A 21,943-nucleotide genomic window follows, 5' to 3' on the forward strand; every position below is an offset into this window, starting at 1 on the left:
GGTTAGGTTAGGTTAGGTTGGGTTAGGTTAGGTTGCGCTGGATTGACTTGGGTTGGATTGTATTATGTTTGATCATGTGAGGTGTGGTTGGTAAGGAAGGGAACGTACGGCAAGGTAGCATGGCGCAAGTTTGACAGGGTTAGGTTAGGTTAGGTTGAATAAAATATTGGAAAAAATTTCTTATAGCGATTTTTAGGGTGGGGGGATATTTTGTCTAGGGATATTTAGTCTGGAGATATATTGTCACGGGGACATTTTGTCACGGGGATATTTTGTCCGGGGATATTTTGTCGGGGATATTTTGTCCGGTGATATTATGTCGGGGGATGAAAAATCATGGAACCAAATATAAACATGCAGAAAAAGACTCATAAATAGTCAATTTTTGCACCCCCATTCTCCATTTTAAACTATTTCATTGTATGTATTAATATTTCTCCATTCCAGGACGATCAAGGTGCTCCATTGATGTGTTTCTCAGAGTCATCCCAAAATTGGGAACTTCGGGGTTTGTTGAGTCTTGACGGAAACTGTCAAAAGTTCCATCGTCCTTCGTTGTTCACAAGCACGTCCGGTGAAATTGGTACATGGATCGAAAACACAATAGGAACAAAACCAAAACCGTTTAATAACAAACTCCAATAGTAGTGATTGTTTTTTGTTTTAATAATTATTGTTATTTCGTGGTAAAAGTAAAATGAAAACGAACAAAATATCATCAGCAATGTCAACATTGTTTAAGCGCAGGTCAACAAAATTAATTATATGATTATTATTATTATTTTTATTATAGTTACTATTGTACATAATGTATATTAAGAGAAAACTACCATGCAAGTGTACATTAGCTCATAGGAAACACCAATATTTAATTTCTGACTCCGTCTGATGATAAATTAATTTTTTTGCTAGTCACATAATTGTTTTTGTGCCAATAGCATTATAAGCGACGGAAACCCTTTCTTTTTTTTTGTAAATATGACTTTATTAAGTGTACGCATATAATTTACTGTAATAATAATTATTATTAAATGATAAGATAACACCCTTTAATTCAATTTAGTGCATACACTTTAAGGAGTTGTGCCCAAATTCTTATTTCAGGTTTCACCGCTGTGTTTAATATTATGTAAGTATTTAAGTACAGTTCGTTCAAAATCTCATGATCCATACTATGCGAAAGTGGCAGACCTTATTGCGTTCATATTCTGCATTACGAAAACATTTGACCGTTTGTACAATGAACGGGCGGAGTTTTGCCATTGCGCAATCGAAGGTTAAGCTTCATGAGATTTTGAACTACCTCTACCAAACGTTTAGACGCTTCTTATCCGCTGGGCTTTTAAGTGATCCGATAAAAGATTAAAAGACGAAACCAAAAACTTGGAACGAAAACAATTAATTTATTGGACTGACTCTTTTTTAATAATAATAGATTTCTACACATACTATAAACTCTTATAATTGATTTCATTAAAAAAATATACAGGTTAATTCGAAACGTTGCGTTGTTAGGAAGAATAGATACTTCGTTAAGGTTTTCGTTGTCATACTTTGACACTAAAGTATTTGTGTGTAATTCCCGAAGATGCTAACAATTCGAGTTGGTTGATGAAACGTCAAGCTACAATAATTTTTCGAAATACTATGCTTCCAAATTCGAAGTGAAACGTTTTGTTAGGTAAATTCTAACCAGATGATATTTTTTGCTTCTAGTTTATACCATACACATTCAGCTAATTGTTGAAAAAAACTTCTTTGGTAATATTTCTGCCGTTTTGTAATGCTAATGCGTTTGACTTAATTTTTTAAAAAATTGATATTTTCCCGTATTTGCAAAGATAGACATGGGTGTAATTAATACTTAATTATTAATTGCAAGGATAAATACATATTTCAACAATGCCATAACTTAGTAACAAATTTGGCAGCATTACATTGCCTACGCATGGTGCCTGTTGCTGATACCCCTTCTACTTCATGTTTGCCGGCGCTGCGTCATCTTGCAAAGCCTCGTGCTTGCAGCCATGTTTCTGCATTGCGAGATGTATCGGTACGGTGAGAAGATGTTAGTGGCGTTTCCAGAAATACGTAGAATCTTAGAAATGATGGTAAGATTATTCATTCTTACTCAACTTATAATAAGACTGTATTTACATGAATGTATAACAGATGGTACAAGGTACTTGTAGAAGGTACCAAATTATAGATATGTACATTAATTGTATAATGTATAGGTAAATAACGATTAAATAAGTTAGTTTTACTCATGGTTTTCACTTACTTAATGCTGTTTAATAACATTCAGCAAACGTTATTGCTTACACTAAGTAGGCATTTCTGATTATTTAAAAAATATATGTGGACTAAAATGGCAACTTATGTACGTAAGTGTAGGTATGTATTTACAATAAGTAGATGTCTATGCGTAAAATATTGTAAATATTTTAGCATGTTATCATTCGATATATTATTTAATTTAAAATTTCTACTTATCGTTAAGACTACCTCCAAAATTATTGTACTGTTCTGTGATCACTGATCATCATCGAGTAGGTACTTATATATTACTTACTCTTTAAGGCTCAGTTGCCAAATTTGTTTGAGTATATGTACTAAGTACTTATGATAAGTCAATTTAAACTGAATTTGAATAGTGTGTAGAGTATGATAATGCGTTTCTATGGATTAATAAGTATAAATAACTAAATCTCTTGTGGGTACATCTTTATCAAAAAACAAAAACTATTGTATTATTATATACAACGGTGTTTTGACTAAAACCTTAGACAGAAATCATCTATTATTTTTATTATTTTACCAACTAGGTATAACGTGAAAACTAGATTGTTTTTAAAGGGATTAAAACAGAATTAAAGATACTCCAATAATACGTTTATCGTAAACGTTGTTTTGTTTATCTATTTATAAATATAAAAGGAAAGTTCCTGACTCACTGACTCATCAGCGCCCAGGCTAAACCCTCATTAGGTTTTTACGTTATGATATATACAACGAATAAGGAGGGATATTTCGAAATTGAACTCCAAAAGGGATAAAGGGGTGGCATAGTTTGTACAAGAACACTTAATTGTGGTCAGACTTATATGAAGCATGGTCTAAATACTCTTATTGGGCTTTTCAGTTATCCATGAGAGAATCATGGAAAGACATTTACGTCTGTATCTCGTGAACAAGAAAACTTACAGGAAGAGGGCATGATTTTTTCTATAAAAAATTCTCATGTTTTTCCAGGATAACACTTCATTAATTTATTCAGTTTTCAAAGTTTAGGAATATTTTAATTTTACGGTTACAATATTGGAAACCATGTTTTCTATACTTTGGGAGTGTTATCTTTTCAATGAGCGTGACTCTACTAGTGTAAGTTTCTTTTGTTCACGAAATATAGACGAATATGTCTATAAGGAAAGAAAAAGTAGTAGAGATATAAATAAACCAAAGATTAGTGCAAAATTGGTTTTTTTAGAGCAGGGGTAGCCCACCTTGAACATTTTTTACTAGTGAAACATTGCATGGACGCATATGTACTTACAACTACTAAACCTGCTTAAAAGAAATGTATAAAAATTTGAATCAGTGTAATCTCCAGTCCAGACTAGTCCCTTTTTTTCTAAGATAATGTCTTTCTTTACATTCTTCAAAAACTAGAACAAACTTACATTTCTAACCATTTGCGAGAAATAATCTATTGTAGGTCTACTTCTGCCCATCATAACTCATTTTTTTGCTTCTGAAATGTATTTAACTAGCCCTTCATACCTACCTCGCCTATTATTTACTTCCGCAGCGCCCTCTTTTCTACTTTTTCTAGTATCTGTTCATTGACACGTTTCTTTTATCCACGGTATTTTTAATATCCTTTGGTAACGTCATATGCTTCAAACTTTTTCTCTTCCACAAAGCACATCGTTCATGTTTTCACACCTCCACAGAGAATTGTGTTCCAAACATACACTTTTAATAATCTGATAAGAATTTTCAAATTAGCTTATCGCAAGTAGGTACAAAAGTGATTTTTCTGTCAGGGGTGGCCAATCCAAATGATCTTGTAGGCCATTTTGGAAATAAACCATAACACCTCGGGCCGCATATCGAATTATATATCTCCTCATTAGATTTAGACACGCGATAGATTTTTTATGAACTAATGACTCATTAATAAATTAGACAATATTTGTTATATATTCATATTAAATTGTTTTAAAATCAAAGGTATTTTTTTCTCATAATTTCTACAATTAATTTTTGAGTATATGATGCACAAATAATGTATCGGTAACTAAGAAGCTATTCACTGGTACCCAAATGTTGTGCTTTTAGTTTTCAATAGAACATCTTTTTACATGGCTAGATAGGCTTATAAGACTAATGAGCGTAATGCATTCAGACTTTGAAAATCGAACTTACAATTTCCACTTAATGAACAGGGGTATAAAATTCAAAAATTAAAGCTAAACTAAATTTAACATTTAATGTAATCATTATTAAATTTAATTATTTAAAAAACATGAAGTTTGAATTTAATCTTCTAATTCAAAACCAGTGCAACTTACAGCATCAATAATGCATTCTTTCTAGCTTCGCAGAATCCGGTACAGTACCGGTGAGGTATCGGTTAATAGACACATCGGTTTCTTAATACATTTGTCTTTACTAAGTCGGCCGTTATAAAATAAATACATTTTGGCTATCCTTGCCCTAAACAACCGAATTCTGCACTTTTAATTTGTTTTATTTATATCTCCACTGCTTTTTCCTTCCTGTCATCTGATTTCTTAAATCTGCGACTTCATGTGATTTTTCGTCTCCTGCTTTTATTTGCTCTAACCCTACATTTACATCCCTTACCTGTATTTTTGTTTTATCACTACTAATTATCGTACCATACTTTTGTGTTAATACCACTTTCATTTTATTTGAATCTATCTCTAAATCGTTCTTGCTGTACCATCTGAAAATCTAGGCATGATTTTGTCAAAAGGAATTAATTTTTATATCAGTATATTTTTGATACCGAGGATAAAGAAGATTAGAAATGAAGAGGTATTAGAAAGAATAAGAGAACAGAGGACTCTATGCAAGTCAATAATAGGCGAGATAGGTTGGTAGGACATCTTCTCATGCAGGAAGGTCTAGTCAGAGACATATTAGAGGCACAAACAGGAGTTAAGAGGAGTGGAGGTAGACCTAGATTAGATTACTATTCGCCAGTAGTTAAGGAAGTGGGATGTTCTATTTTTAAAGAAATGCGAAGATTTGTTCAGGATAGGAAGGAGTGGAGGTGCGTGTCTAGCCTGTCTTAGGATTGACGACCTTATGATGGTGATGTTTCTGATAGGGATGAAGGACATTGAATAAAAACCCAATTTGTTAATATACATACAGTGTTATTGTTTATTTTACATAAAAATTTACAAAAATGGCAACTACAGGAACTTAACTCAGATTTCCTGAATACGTGTGGATAATAGTATTTGTAAATGGCACCATACATTCATCTATTACATCTGTACAATATAAACGAACATTTATTTAATCATTGCTGTTCAACTGAGTTTCTTGTTTACCTAAATTTCAACTTTCACCATTTTCAAAAGTTGATATAAGAACGTGGCTCAGTCGTGTGTACCTTCCAATTCATACCAATCCAAAATCTGTGTGCACTACATCGTAGTTGTTTGGTTTATCACTGGATGCCGTGTTAAGTTCTACTAATGTATCTATGCTATTTATACTGACCCCTTTTAGAATCTTTTGTGCTGCTAAACTAGTAAAGTTAAAGCTTAAGTCAGTCAAGCTGGGAAACTCTTGTTCCTGACCAAGTTCTCTAGTAAATCCTTTGTCCCTGTAGTCCTGTATCTTACAACTAATGTTAGGTTCTGATCCTAATATGTTTTTCTCCATACAATTATTAGCATGGGTACTTTTAGATTCGGACATATTTCGTATAAAGACGTCATTGAATGTCGAGATATTGTCACAACTCTTCGTGGGGCTCGGAATTTCACCTGTGGGAATGAAGGAATTACATTTTGGAGATTCAGGATTTGAATTGCAGGAATTTTTCTTATTCGTACTAGACGAGACATTTTTGATCATGTTGTAGTAGCTGAGGCTTTCTTTAGGGGAGAGTTGTAACGATAATTTTCTATTGTTGTTCATCGCTTCGTTTTTGATATCGGCCTTCCATTGGTCGGAGCCGATGACAAGATCTTTGGAGTTGTTTAAACTGTTGGGATTTTCGTCTTTCGTTTGTAATGAGTTCGTGTTCTTGACAAACGCTCTTTTGGATTTGTCTTGCTCTTGTTCTTCGTTTTCAGATCCATTTTGAGACTGGGTGGTCTTTGTATTAAGATCTTTTTCACTGATGATGACCAAATTCGAGTCATTATTTTGACCGTTTTCAAATGTGATTACAGATCTTACTGGTGAATTTTGGACATATATTTTCGCATTAGTTCCGCTGCCACTGTTGATGGTCGCGGTTGTTGTAGCTTTACTTCCAGACTTTGTATTACCAGCCAGTTGGTTAGTAGTAACTTGTAAAGTAAATGAATTACTTTGTGTTAGTTTGGCTTTATGTTCTGGTGTTCTTTTAGGGGTAGATTCCTTACTTTTGGTCGATGTTTTTCTGCAAGAATGAAGTGGCGTGCTTGTGTTTTTCTTAATAACTGTTCGGTTCGATTCTAAACTGGATGGACCGCTAGTTAAGGAACTTCCGGTTCTTTCGCTCTTTTGCGATTCTATACTAGAAGGTCCACTGTTGTCGACACTGACAGAACTCTTTGTGTCCGAACTTTTTGCTTGCAAGTGGAATTTGTCGTACTCGTTTTCGTCTTTTGATCCATCAAGTGCATCGTGTCTTTGCAATGTGCGTGAATTTTTTCTAACGTGACTAGTTTTTATTGATTCTGCACTAGACGCTTTTGTGACGTCTGTTATGCTTTCGTTGGCGTGTTTTTGACCGTCTGATATGTCGGTGGCAGAGTTGCCGTTGACTGGTGTGAAGGTTTTTGGTGATAAACTGGAACGACTATTCTTGCGAATAGTCCTTAACGATGGAACTTTTAGTCCATTCTGGGGCAGAAGGGTGGACGTTCGGGAAGGACTACTGTGTTTTGGCGAATGGTCTCTTGATCCAGGGAACGAACCAACTGCTTCCGAATCGTTTGATATATGACGATGTCTTCGTGGTAAAGTTGCTGATCTACTAAAGCTTAAGTCTGAACTGGGTATCTTGTAAGTGTCAGTTAACAATTCATCCTAAAACAAGAAACAGACATTGTATAATGAATTTTACTACAGATATTCAAAATGAGGAATACATTTTTTCCAAAAGACGTTTGGGTTCCTACACAATGAAGATGAATCGTTTTTGAGTTGAACCATTCTGTTGGTGGAAACTGGGCATTTAAAGAATTCATCTGACTGTGGGACCTTTTAGAACGGCGGAAAATCCTTGAGATTAGGGATTGTTTCTCTAGAAATAGAATGAAATGAAATTTATTGCATATTATCCAGAAGGATCCTGGTTTCTTACTCGGTGTTTGAGCGGAATCGCTACTACTGTTGGGATAATCGGTACTACTTCCACTGTCTGTACAATTTCTTGCAATGGTACGCGTCGAAGCAGATCTTCGCAATCTCCTGGACGAACTCCAAAGTTTAAACGAGTTCCTTCGGTCTGGACTTTTTTGGACGGGAAAAGATGCCGATCTTCGCTTGCTTGTTTGAGGATATATAACCTTGTCACTGGAGTTTCCTGTAATAACGAATTCAGACATGGAAAATCTTCCTTAGACATTATTACAGTAGGTTTTAAATTGTTGTTACCTCCACATATAACGTCGGCCAAATTCGTTTGGATGCATTGATGGGTTACGTCACCATCCCGTATGGTAGCTATTTCACCGTGAACATAAATAAGGGCTTCTTCATTTGACATTAGTATTTGTTTTCCGTTTATTCCATCTGCTGTCTTTTTTCTTCCATGGGAATGACTTCTGGATCTACGTCTTCTACAAACGGAATTATATGATTTTCCATGTTGTCATTTAAATATTTTAATAAAATAATTCGAAGTGGTCTGTATTCTGCCAAAACTGCCAGACGCGGATCGCGATTTCGATCTTTTTGGATCTCATCAGCGCGTCGCAGACAGCTCCGACAGAACACAGACCAACTTTTACCTGCTGTCTTAACAGCGCGTTTTAGAAAATACCACAAATGGCGCGGTAAACGCCATCTGTAGTACGATGCTACATTTTAGGATTACGTATGCTCCAACAAGGTCCATTTAAATATATGGATATCTACTTGCTGAAACGAATCCCGGCGTAGCTAACCTCAACGTGATAGGCACGTTACCATAATTTAATAAAATAATTCGAAGTGGTCTGTATTCTGGACCTTGTTGGAGCATACGTAATCCTAAAATGTAGCATCGTACTACAGATGGCGTTTACTGCGCCATTTGTGGTATTTTCTAAATCTTTTAAGTTTTAAAAAGAATATCGTCTTGTTGATTGTATTGAGACCTAACACTTTCTTACGCAATTAGACACTTATTTGAGACTTACTCTGGAGTTACGATAAAGTAACCCTTGGATGTGTTGTATAGTTTTCGTTCGGCCATGAGCTGAACTAAGGTATCATAAATCATTTCCTCTGTGGGTGGAGATACGTGTGGAAAAGCTAATATCAGACATTCTCTGATCGATTCCAATCCTGCTGGGCGTCCTTGGCTGGAAAGTCGTAAAACAACAGAGCAAACAGCTTCCGTTAATGGAGTCCATTGAGTTTGTGTTACCTTGCTGACTTGAAAATCTTCAATTTCCTCTAAACAAACAAAAAACATATTTTAGCATGTTTGTACCTCTGATATTCAATATTTATCAAACAAACTAGAATGATGAAATAGAAACACAATTCCTAAAGTGCTGTAAGAATTAAAGATTTTTTACCAAGCCCCACTATTTGATAACCAGCTGGTGGTTGAAGCACCCTTCGCGCCCATGCGGATCGCAGCACCTCTAAGGCACATGGATCTGAGCCCACCAAAAGGGCTCCAGGACTAACGTATCCTTTGTATGTCAAACCCTTTACTGCTCCTTGTAGTGCGTGATTCCACCAACAAACGGAATTAGCTGCCAGGAGACCCTAATTAAGAAAAATATTAATAGTACATAAGTTATAAATTTTGTTTCTTAAAATTGTGCGGATGTTTTTCAGTTTACTTGTTATACTAATCTGGTCTTATTTTCAGGAACATTAATTTGGTGTTCTGCAGTGCACCTCTTCGCAGACATATGTAAGTCGAGTCCTTTAAATAACTATACTTATTGTATTTTTATTTATTTGAAAATTTGTTAGTCCGACAGCTCATAAAAACAATAAATTACGAGTGGTGAGCAAGAAATTGTAATAACTTGTTACACATATGTACAGGGTGGACAAAACAAAGTTTGTGTAGGACAACTCGGTAACTGTAATAGATACATAAAGCTTAATAGCGGCTTTTCGGTCTCTTTTTTTGAAATTTTATTACTGTTTTCAAAAAGTTGTTATCGTCTTTTGTTTTCGGGCTATAAACATAAGTTAAAAAGTTCGAGTTTTGATTACATATCCATATCTTGGTAATTTGTAACATTAGAAAAAACTACTTTTACGTTCTTCCGGCACTTTATTACATAAGATACAGTTATTAGTATAAACTTATATTACATCATAGTAGTTTACCCCTTGCATTTTTATAACTATCATATACATGACAATCTACTTGAAACTAATGTAAAAAATGCAAGGGGTAAACTACGAAAATGTTATTTTCGTTATTAAAAGCTTACCGATCAAATGTGACTCCCACACATTAGGTATATATATTTGAAAATATAAACTATATTTTCGTGTATATTCTTTTAAAAGTGTACATTAATTTACCTGAAAAAGAAGGTAACCACTTTCATACATCCAAAAGTCACCAGGGTCGCTTTGGCAGCCCTCCTTTCGCATAATTATTGCCAAACAATGGCATAGCATTAGCCGACACTCGGATTCTTTGGAAGTCATATTTTTAAGTAATCATTCTGAAACAAAAAGAAATGATGCATTAACTTTTCGTTCTTCTTTTTCCTTTTGCTATAAGTACAAGTTTATTATTTGAAAAAAGAATATTAGTCCTGTATTAGTTACGTCATTATAGCAGGTATTTAATCTCGGTAAAATTTTTTAACAAGAGATTCTCCACTGCCGCTGCTTTTTGTAAGCGCTAGGATCAAGGAGCATTATCTACGTGCGTTTTTTGATAGTATATGAGCATTTAAGAAAAAAAGTGAGGTATACATTCTGTTCTTTGATTTTTAAGCTTTGATAATACGTTTGAAAATAGCTCTGATGATTATGTTTTAAATATCTTAAAGACTTTACAATTCTCAACATATTTCAAGAAGAATTATAATTACTGTGATTATTTTCGATACAAATGCGAAAAACGAGACGAAATTGCAAATTGTAATGTTTAAACATTATTAAAAAATCTGACAACATTTATTGGGACCATTTTTGATATTTTATACAGTAAAACCTACTTTGCATTATTCTATCTATTTACATTAACCTATATTCGATATTAAACTAACGGGCGGGTAAATTCAAACACCTTTACCATTCTTATAATTTATACCTCTACCTAATTAAGCTGGAGATTTAAAATTAATACCAATAGAATTATCTATAGTGATAATCCCTGCAAACGTATTTCAATTTTTATTCATTCACCAGCTAATCAAAACCTAATGTTTGATACAATAAATATTATTCCTGAATATGGCGACCTAAAAACTTAAAGAAAAACACATTATTGCCCGCAAACCCTTTAAACAAACTACTTTAGTAACGAATAACTATAAGAAATATTACTATTCTAATATTTTTTCAGCAACTTTGTTAAAACTAATTTAAACACAAGCATAATCACCAAAATTTTAATTGAAATATGTAGATTTGTTTAAAATTTACACAATATTACATTTCTCAGAACTATTACACACATTCACCGTTGGATTGGTTTTCTTCAATGAATTGCACAATATCATTGAGATAATAAAAGTAATTGTAAAGACTGTGGTATGGGTTCTAGCAATTTGAGTAGCGCGTGCGATGAATGTGTTAGAGATACATTAAGCGTTTTTGGTTTTGGCATTAATTAAACAATGAATATTTTATTCTTCGTTAATATTTTAATTACGTAACAAGTGACATACTGCGCTTACGCAAAATTTAAATGACCTGTACTAATGGTATGTAAACTATTGTCTAGACGCAGGTTTGGCTTCCGGACAAGTAGGTACCTCATTGTGAACCACTTAATTGATATATCTGTATGCACATGGTACACAAATTTGAAGGTGTTGATGGAATAATTTGATAATTATCGAGTAGTACTTAATACTCAAGAAAAAGAGTATGATCTGATGTTTTACGAAATTTTAATAAGTACACTGGAACATGGAACACGAATAATTTTAACTTTGTACTAGAGATGGGTTGGGTATGCAGTTTAGATCCGGTACCTGGCTGATTCAGCACTTTTTTAGGATCCGGCTGGGTACCAGATAATGACGCCGAGTCATAATACCCCAATAAATATATTTAGGCTATATAAACTATATTTAAAATTAGAGAAGAAATGAAAAGTAGAAATGTATGAAATCGATAGGTATCAAATTAAGGGATGAAAATTTATTGACATCTACAACCATTGTCTATAAATATTGGTATGCAAGGGAAAAGTAGGGAATGAGAGAATGTAAAGATAGGGGACGAAAGATTAGAAGTGGCTGATTTTAAGTATTTAGGAAATCAAATAAGTCAAGGCGGAAGGAGTAGTAGGGATATAAAGCAGAGGATAGCGCAGGGTCGAGTCGCCTTTAATAAAAATAAGTCACTTCTATGCTCGTGAACGGTTAATTTAGAAATTCAAAAAAGATTGTTAAAAAGATTGTTGTATGTTTGGAGCGAGGCGCTAAACGGGTGCGAAACATGGACGGTGGTCGAAGGTTAGAAGCGTTTGTCATGTGGTGTCATAGACGAATAATGAGGATACGTGGATAGAAAAAGTTAGAAATGAAGAGGTATTAGAAAGAATAAGAGAACAGAAGACTATGGAAGTTAATAAAAAAATAGGAGAGATAGGTCGGTAAGATACTTTCTTGGGCATGAATGTCTAGTCAGAGAGGCAGAAACAGAAGTTCAGAAGAATAGAGGTAGACCTAGATTAGATTACTGTTCGCAAATAGGATGTTGGATGTTCTAGTTTTAGGGAAATGCGAATATTAGCTGAGGATAGGAAGGAGTGAAGGTACGTGTCCAACCAGTCTTAGGACTGACAACCTTATGATGATGATAACCTTTTCGAAACCATCAAAAAGCGATTACCTTTTTCTTTAAACCGTCTTGATTAGGGTATAACTAATATTATATGGTACAATACAAAGCACCAATTTTATTGCTGCTTCGGTTTTAAAGTTTGGGATTTGCTTACATCAAATTGGTTAAATCTAATCATTATGCATCGTAGAATTTTGGATGTTAAAGAAATAAAATTATAAATTAAGGATTCAATTAATTTATTTTATCAACAAACCTGGATTAAACAGAAACTAGACGGTTGAAGATTAGATTTGGAGATAAGTTACTCTCTAGAAACTGATCACCAGCCGTCAGTCAAGATCAGAATCTGAGATTAGCAGTTAAATAGATGAACCTATTAAACTAATTACATTACCTACCAGTATTTACTAAGTAAGTGATCGGTTTTAATTCTGAGCGTAAAACACTTTACTTGCTTCACTTATTATTACTTATACCTATTTAATGTTTTTGATAAATTGAAAATTAATTTTAATATTGATTTAAATCATGTGTTTCGCTACATAACCATGGACAGAGAGCTCTTCGCTTATTGTTTATGAATGTCATAACCTAGTTGGTCGTTAACTGAAACATAATTTGTTCAAGCTTTGCAGTCATTATCTGCACTACTATAAACTGAAGTTAATACTTGATTGGTGGTTAGATTATTATCAGAATTGCCGTTATTTTTATTTAATATTTTCAGTCCTTATTGGTCGATTGCAACACATGAAGTAGTTGTGTACCTTCTCTCATTAAATCACCGATTTTCTTCATATGTTGTCTATCCACCAGTTAAATTATTGAAGTAATGATTCAATCAGAAGTGATGATGATGTAATGTCAATCCTGATTTAGTGAATTTAAGCCAACTAAAAGAAATGTGTGTTTTTGGGAAACCATTATGTTAAAGAGAACTTTTATGAAAATTTCTAAATTGCAGCTGTTGTAATCGTGTATTTTGTTAACACTAAATAATTGTACTCAAAGGCGGACTTTACCCTAAATACATATGAAAATGTATTACCAACATGCAGAGAGATCCAAAATGAAACCTATTTTCAAAGAGGCTTTTCGTACTCTTTCCCGTAAGACCTGATGAGTGAAATTCATTGGGTCGTACTCATAAGGACGATTATTATTATTAAAATTTCCAACATCTTCATATCAAATTTTATCAGTCAGTGTTGGTTGATTACAACACATGCAGCAGGCACATTCTCTCATTAACCATCGACAAACTTCACATAAGTTATTCGTTCTTTAGTGTTACATCATTGACGCAATAACTCAATAAAAAGCAATGATGGTACATTACAGTATTTATAGCCAAAAAGGCATCCGGTTGCTGCGATAGGATGCGAAATGTGAAGGCAATGAAGGCTTACATATGCATGATGTTTTAATACACATTATGTATGTATGTTGGCAACACTGGATCGTTAATGTTAAAGGTGCAATGGATAAGTATAGCAAATTAGTTTTTCGTACCACGTTAGCTTTTAATATACATCATGTTTGCATTTCATAAAGTTTCATGTTCATGCATGAGATGAATTAAAATCTAGGCATAGGCCCTTAACATACATCACGTTTAAAAGACATTAAATAACTTATTATTGTTTTAAAAGCACCTTCAGTATAATGCATACGCATGTGTAAGCCCGACATAATGCAGAGAAGTGAAATGTTTATTATTAGGAAGAAAAGAAAAAACTATTGCGTCAAACTGCTCAATTTTAATGCCAATAACAATGAATGAATAATGGCAATTCTGATACAAAAAACGAACAAACAATGAAACAGTTGTCTTTTTGTACTTTATCACAGCTTAGAAATCGATTAATTATTTATTATCGTTTGTTTCTTCCGTGCAGAGGATTTAAACTAAACCCACAAAAACCCACGATAGTAACAATGTAATTTTTGCAACAACTTCTGAATCCTTGTTCTGTTTAATATCAAATTACATCAACGTATTGCTTCATACCTGGACATTGTTTCTTTCACTTTAACGTACCAAATGACCATTTTCACAAGGATTATTTCCAAACTTACAATTTTATGGACTTCCTTAATCCCACGTAGTTAAATATGCAAAAATCAAGTGTTCTTCGACGTTTGTGATTTATAGAGCAAGTTGTATAATGTATATAAAAGTATAGTTGCATTTTGTCTTCCTACTAATCCATCTTATTTCAAAATGACAAAACAAACAACATTATGTACGTAAACATTGATGAGACATTTTTTTTAAACTTCTGGAATACATTCCGAGTATTTACACTCAGATAATCAATTTTTTTTAAATAAAAGACAGTTGCCAGATGTCTAATTTCTGACTGGACAGTCCGGTTCTCTTGATGTCTATCAGAAAAAGGTCCAATAAACCAGACTTTAGACTATCCGGTTTTAATCAAAATCCCGGCTGTTGTACACGGAGACAGATTATTCTAAAATTGCTTTTTTTTATTTCCAAGTATTTCGATAGGAGATTTTGGAAATATAAAGAAAAGTAAATTCATTAAATAACAAACTAGCTAATGATCAAATAGAGTTCGGTGACAACACCCTCCTAGATCCTAAGCTGATACCATCTAAACACCCTAGTATTCAAGAAAAATTTTCTAACGGAAACTTTAATAGATACATAATAATACTCCTGAAGTTGCCCTAAGATGACGAAATGTACATCGAGTTCATTATAATTTAGTGAAACTTCTCCATTTCAATAGACTTTTTATACTAGCGATATCTTTCAACAGATGGCATTACTTTTACTACGTATGGTTGTGGCGTTGGTACATGTTTTCTTTTTGTTTTTAATTCTTGTTTATAACGAAAACTGTCCATTCAAAGAAAAAGTTCAGTCTCTTGGTTTTCAAGACTTTTCACTCCTAAGAAGTTAAAGTGGAAAACGTTTCCATATGTGCTGTATGCAAATAAAGAATTTAGGGTGCTACTTAATATTAATTTGATCGCTTACGCAAGTCCTCAAATGTAATCAATAACTTATTTATCAATCAGTGACATTCTTTGTGAACAATAATTGTTATATATTGTCCTTACGAATGGCATTCCTTCTGCACATGCATTTAAAAAGCATGTCCACTACAGAAGTACAAATTTCACAACGGAGACAAGGTGAATAACAACGAGCAAACGTTCGGCAGGCCAAAGTATTAATGTCGTTTGCACCTGAACGATATGTATCAGAGTTGTAAAAAATGCGCGTTTGTCTCCCAATCGTAACCGTGAGTGTGTGACAGTTTGTTGTTGCTCAAGCGAATCGCGGATTTTTAAAAAGCTTCGCATATTTCTGCGGCCCACAGGTTTAGGTGCAGCGCGTCATTATGTTTACAAACGGCCTTAGGAGGACGTCCGGTAAGGCATAAAAGCAGTGGCGGCTCGGACGATGAAACTTGGTTATAGTGACAAATGTGATATAACGTCAGTTTTTAATAGTATCTCAAATTTACCATTTATACCACTGCTAAAATTTGCGGTAATAACTACAACAAAGTCAGATATAACGCCATACTGTTCGTTTCAAGAAGTTAGAGATATGTCCCTTGTCTTTATTAGGATGCGCCGTAGCATAATTCCAAATTCAATCATATTTGTCTGCGGAGCTCATTTCTCCACCGATCATCGAGCGAGAATTAGACAAAAGTGTACAGTACCATTTGCAAAATTATTTAAACTGCCTCGTTAAAATTAAATAATATGCTTTATTTAAAAGCATATTTAGCCAAAAATAATAACAATTGAATTAACTTAACGTTCTACACACCTATAAAACTTATGCTTTATTTTCTATTGTTAATTTATATACATTTTTGTATTAAGAAATTGCTAAACATTTTCGTCTAGTGGTGTACAGTTCTAGCCGATCTCCTAAGACCGCCCATCGAGAGCTCTGCTCGTTCAAGCTTGTTCCCACTATTTTTGTCTTGCTCACACCTAGTGTGTATTCTTTCTATCTTCGTGCAGATTTCTTCAAGGTCACAATTCTAACAAATTGAAATAGACTGTATTTTTATAGCTACAAACCCTTGAAATCATTACTGGTACTTTCGCCCTCAGCGCGTCGATCGGCCCCAATTACCTTTATCGGCGTAAGACCACATTGTTCATGCAAGAATGTGTTCCTGAAATTGTTCAGTTTATCTAGTAAATTCGGAAAACTTCCACTAGTAACGAAAATTGGTTGTTACTAAAAATAATGTCGATCGTAGTAACTACCGTACTAGTTAAGTTAAAGATAATTAAATTAACACTTGCGACCAGCGTCCTATGTGTACATGCGCACAATCTTATCTGTAATATCAAGTGTAAATCGAGATGCCACATATGCGAGACGCCGCTGTGTAACAGTACCTTTGGTATTGTGTTGGTATGCATGGACTAAGAGTCTACAAAGGCGTTTTTCCTTTTACTCTTATAGATAAGTACATTAGTAATTACTAATCCATTTACACCTGCGACTTTCAACAACATAAATAAATATAATATTTGGATCAAATCGTATGGTCTGTCAAATCGAAAGTACATAGGCTTACAGTATTTAATGTGGCATTTAATTTGATAAACTGGACTATAGCGTGGGCCGAAAATCTGCTTATTTCGAAATGAAATTGGCAACAGAAGTAGCATTACACTCGTGCCACATTTGATTTACACAATATCCTAAAGGATAATACTGTAAAAAAATATTTTCTTATTAATAAGTACCTAACATTAGGAAATATTGTTTTCGTCAAAATGAAACCCTTGAAAGCTCTCAGCATAGGCTGCCCAACTACCAATGACTCATTTAATTATATTGTATGTGTATGTGTGTGTGGGGGGGGGCGAACTGTTGTGGAGGATTATTTATTTATGTATTGAACATTCACCCACCCCCTTATATTTTCCGTCTCTCGCATCTTCGACTATTGAGACAAGTTCTTCCCCCTTATAAGTCACTGTCAGCTCGAAACAACTCGAAAAATTGCTCGAAAAACTAATTTTTAAGGAGTTGTTTATAAATAGGTATGCAACACATCGTCCACTTCAGCATAAGAAATTGCTGATACTAACTACGTAATACTACTATGTCCTGTGCTGACAGCACTCATAATTTCTTTTATATATAATATTCGAAAGCTTTTATTTATACATGAAACGGGACGTACATATATACTCAACTTGAATTAAACGCTTTGAACATATTATTGTGTAATAAATAGGTACATTTCTCTAGAAGTATAAGGAGATAAATGTATAAATTATAAAGAAAAATTCCTGTAACTACCCTTCTTGGACTGTCGACGATGAAAGCAATTCTGAATTTTTTGTGTTCTTACTATTAAAAAGACGATTTATTACTAATCGTAAGTAAAATTCCAGTTGGGTTTTTGGAACAGTCAATGATGAAAGAAGAACCAAATGTTTTTCAAACTAACGATAAGTAGTTCCAATTTTCTAAAGAGAAACTGCTTCATTATTAATAACATAATAATTCATATAAATACTTTTTCTTCAATATTTAAATGCTCTGATATAATTGACTATCATTTGTCACTCGACATAGACAGTTAACGGGGTAACAACCGCATTTATGCAAGGTCGTATCGATGAAATTTCGTATTTCTGTTGGCAATAGGGGGGAAAATTTGAATTTTAAATTCGTAAGTACGATTTCTCCACATTCTACGGAATGCATCCGTTAAAATGAACATTAATTGCGGTCTCTGATGCACTTTGAATGCAATTCACGTATCTTCGCTTTATTTGCCTTATTTAAATGTGGGTCAGGTATGCGATAGCTACAAATGGATTTAATTCAATTATTTTTGTTAATTTTATTAAAGAATAATTAAGAAAAACATTTCTTTTCTTGCTCATTACACAAATAATTAGATTTAATGTTAACATTAGAATCATGAATTCGCTGAAAATTAAAGTTTTAATCGTAGTTTATATGTAATAAATAGTAAAATACACTTCTTCAAAATTCTTCTCTGAGCGGTTAAAGTTCTTTTATTTTTGCGTGAAAATAAGCACGTAAGTACCACAAATCAGTCGTTAGATTTTATTTAAGGCTACGCGCGTTTTCAACAACAGTTTAGTCGTTTCAAAAAGGATAATGAGCGTATTATCAAACTGAATTATTTGGTGTCACATCTGTGTCGGCATACGAATTAAACTTTTGTTTAAAAGAGAAACAATCTTCATTTGAGGAAGTGTTAAAATGGTTTTGGTAAAGACGAATAAGAATAGAAGACACTGAATTCATCTAATAACCATAGCCAACGGTTACTACGGGGCCAGCTATATCATAATTTGCGTACATATCCTAGAAAACATTTTAACTTTCGCAGAATGAATGTAGCAAGCTCCTTCGCATTATAATCACTGTATTCCTTATTACTTTTGTCGTACAAGGCTGGCTTTCTTTCAACTTTTCGGTAAAACATGCTTCTTCATCCGTGATCGCCACCGCGGATCGTTATTATAGCTAATAGTAATTGTTGAGGGTAAAAGATAGCATTGTACTACAGATGGCGTTTACCGCGCCATTTGAAGGATTTCATAAAACGCGCTGTTAAGACAAGTCTGTGTTCTATCGCTGATGAGATCCAACAAGATCCAAGTCGCAATCCGCGCCTGGAAGTTTCGACAGAATGCTGACCACTTCTTTTCAATTTCTTTATTCGATTATGGTAACGTGCCTTTTACGTAGTGGTAAGCTACGCCTGGATACATAGTGATCCGTAAAATGTACCATTGTACTACAGATAAAATAATTATTTTTGAAAAATACAAGATTGTAGTAAACTCAACTGTTCTGTCGTCAGGTGAGACCATAGACGGTGCTGTCCTATATTGTAGATCTGTTGGCTAACTGTTCAGTTGGGTACAAGTTGTGATAATACTCAACTGAAAAGTTTGTTACCAGTTGTATCGGTAAATGCGCACGTATTCGAATATTACCATTGACTTTACATGGGCGACTAAAATGTCGTACGACAAAACAGTCCCAGTGTGCGCGTAGCCTAATACTGAAATAATTTGAAAGTGTTGAATATTGTGAGCGGAACATATCGTAAATATCATTGGGTATTAAACAACTATCTGTTCATCCATTTGTGACGATGTTACTTAAACGCGGACAGTACCACATGTGTTAAATTGTCAGGTACAATGTAAAGCAAGTGTAAGGTATGCGAAGTTAACGATAATAATTAAACATGAGACTGAATAAGTGCAACGTTAGTTACACATATATATATATATTTGCAAACTACTTAAGAATCGATTACTAGTTTGATCTAACAGAATGCACTGGAAGCAACAATTTTCTTATCTAAATAATTTGTGTATAATTTACAACAAGTACGATTCGGTTTAAGTACGGTTAATTAAATGATATTCCTATTTAGGTATGGAAATCTGTAATTTCCTCATTCGATCTACAACCTTCTGTGGTTCGATTTATGCAGCACATAAAATTTTTGTAAATAAAAATATTTACAGTTATGTTTCGGTAATTCGAATTACTATATAAAATACTGCATTTTTATAAAAAGTATTCCGTAATACGAATCAAATGATGACTCCATAACATGTATCGTATGTTGTCTAGCTAGTAGCGTACTTCTCACTGTCATTCGGGAAATTCCCGGACCGTTGTAAAGTAAGAGACCGCACAAAACTTTAACTTTTTTGAGATAATTAAGAAATTAAAAAGGTGGTGTTGGGTAGAAAAGTATTCGCTGATGAGTATGACGTTGAAAATTTCAAGCATTAACTGCTATAATTTAGTTACTCAGTATGTCACTCATTCTGTGCACTTTTGGCTAGTTATACAGACGGGCCCAAAATTTGGATTTTTTACTAATTCGGATCTACCATTGATCATGATATAGAGTGCAACGAAGATAGCAACTACTATGAATGGAAAAATATTTACAGTCAAGTAAGGAACCTAGAAATACTAACTAAAAGAACTGGTCCGCAAGAAGATAAAAAATAGGAGAAATAACTTTTAAACCAAAACGAATGGGTCTGAAAAGCATTATGATTAATAAAGGATAAAAAACGCAGTCTCCTACGTATCGATTTCGATATTGTCAATTATTTATTACTAATCGTAAGTAAAATTCCAGTTGGGTTTTTGGAACAGTCAATGATGAAAGAAGAACCAAATGTTTTTCAAACTAACGATAAGTAGTTCCAATTTTCTAAAGAGAAACTGCTTCATTATTAATAACATAATAATTCATATAAATACTTTTTCTTCAATATTTAAATGCTCTGATATAATTGACTATCATTTGTCACTCGACATAGNACGAATGGGTCTGAAAAGCATTATGATTAATAAAGGATAAAAAACGCAGTCTCCTACGTATCGATTTCGATATTGTCAATTATCTAACACAAAAAAAAGGCAGATCTTTGTACAAAATCTTATTCTCATCGATTTACGAATGTAGAATTACTACGATGTGACAAATAAGGACAAATATGAAGGAACTACCCATAATGGTTCCGTTTCTAGTAATTTGGATAAAAATTATTTATTAATCCACGATGGTTCATGCTCTCTAGCGATCGAAATACAAGTGTTTTTAGATTGTTTTAGGAGACTTGGAAGTATTCAAATGTATTTAAAGAAAAAGTTAGAAACGTTTGAAATGTAATGTTATAAGCGAATGATGAGGATACCGTGGATAGAAAAGGGTAGAAATGAGAAAGCATTAGAAAGAGTAGGAGAGCAAAAATAAACGAGATAGGTTGGTAGGACACCTTCTAAGGCATGAAGGACTAGTTAGAAAGTTAAGAGAAGTAGATGTAGATCTAAAATATGCTATTATTCATAAATAGTTAAGGATGTGGATTATTGTTCTGATTTTAGGGTAATGCTAAGTTTAGCTCAGAATAGAAAAGAATGGAGAAAGTGCGTGTCCGATCAGTCTTAGGACTGACGACTGTATGATGATAATGATGATGATGGTGATGATGTCTTACTTCATAAAACATTAATTATTAGTTCTATAAATTAATTTGTTTTTCTTTCGTTGTGAATACTTAACTGGCGTGATAATCAACAAAAGACAGTTGTCAACAATAGTCGAAAACATTGTTTAACCTGTTAAACCTTTCTCGGTGGTGCACGACACTTGAAGTCATTCCCATCACAGCCCAACATAAGCCCTTTGTGCACTTAGACTTTTACATTTTTCGATAATTTTCAAAACCACCTACCTACATATGTATAATATTCAACCAATTATACACGTCAAACAATAATTTATAGGTTATGACATGTTATTAGAATGTATGTAACCCACTATACACCTTACGGCAGATATTTAAACCTGTCCACTTTTTTCCAACGGTTTTCTTCCATCTCGAATACGTAAATTGTCTTGTCCGCAACCTTGTTTTCGTGGTTTTGAAGTAAACATTGTGCAAAGTGCAGAAAAGTCATACGATGTCGTTTATGCGATAGGCGATA

General features: G+C 33.7%; 2 protein-coding genes and 1 long non-coding RNA gene across 5 annotated transcripts in view; 2 read left to right on the plus strand and 1 right to left on the minus strand.

The window, feature by feature from the left end:
• Positions 1-1,045, plus strand: part of LOC108734135 — a 110,748-nt gene extending 109,703 nt beyond the window's left edge. The window contains exon 15 of the mRNA XM_018465547.1: positions 448-1,045. Within this exon, the coding sequence (XP_018321049.1) occupies positions 448-645 (198 nt within the window). The 3' untranslated portion in view covers positions 646-1,045. The remainder of the gene's footprint in view (positions 1-447) is intronic.
• Positions 1,046-1,934: 889 nt separating this feature from the next.
• Positions 1,935-21,943, plus strand: part of LOC112905771 — a 136,085-nt gene continuing 116,076 nt past the window's right edge. Inside the window, exons 1-2 of the long non-coding RNA XR_003231997.1 lie at positions 1,935-2,111; positions 9,290-9,334. This is a non-coding gene — a long non-coding RNA (uncharacterized LOC112905771). The remainder of the gene's footprint in view (positions 2,112-9,289; positions 9,335-21,943) is intronic.
• The window catches only part of LOC108734146, a 105,918-nt gene continuing 89,375 nt past the window's right edge, over positions 5,401-21,943 (minus strand). For 2 of the 3 annotated variants that reach the window (XM_025978837.1, XM_018465564.2), the window contains exons 3-9: positions 9,964-10,109; positions 8,988-9,183; positions 8,604-8,862; positions 7,858-8,042; positions 7,565-7,786; positions 7,350-7,504; positions 5,401-7,287 (exon numbers count right to left, since the gene is read on the minus strand). In XM_025978837.1, the coding sequence (XP_025834622.1) occupies positions 5,662-7,287; positions 7,350-7,504; positions 7,565-7,786; positions 7,858-8,042; positions 8,604-8,862; positions 8,988-9,183; positions 9,964-10,092 (2,772 nt within the window). In that variant the 5' untranslated portion in view covers positions 10,093-10,109 and the 3' untranslated portion in view covers positions 5,401-5,661. Of the gene's footprint in view, positions 7,288-7,349; positions 7,505-7,564; positions 7,787-7,857; positions 8,043-8,603; positions 8,863-8,987; positions 9,184-9,963; positions 10,110-10,999; positions 11,071-21,943 lie in introns of those variants that run through there. The other variant, XM_018465565.1, reaches the window with a different exon arrangement.

This window comes from Agrilus planipennis, unplaced genomic scaffold (assembly GCF_000699045.2).
Source record: "Agrilus planipennis isolate EAB-ADULT unplaced genomic scaffold, Apla_2.0 scaffold63, whole genome shotgun sequence".
Classification (NCBI taxonomy): Eukaryota; Metazoa; Arthropoda; class Insecta; order Coleoptera; family Buprestidae; genus Agrilus; species Agrilus planipennis.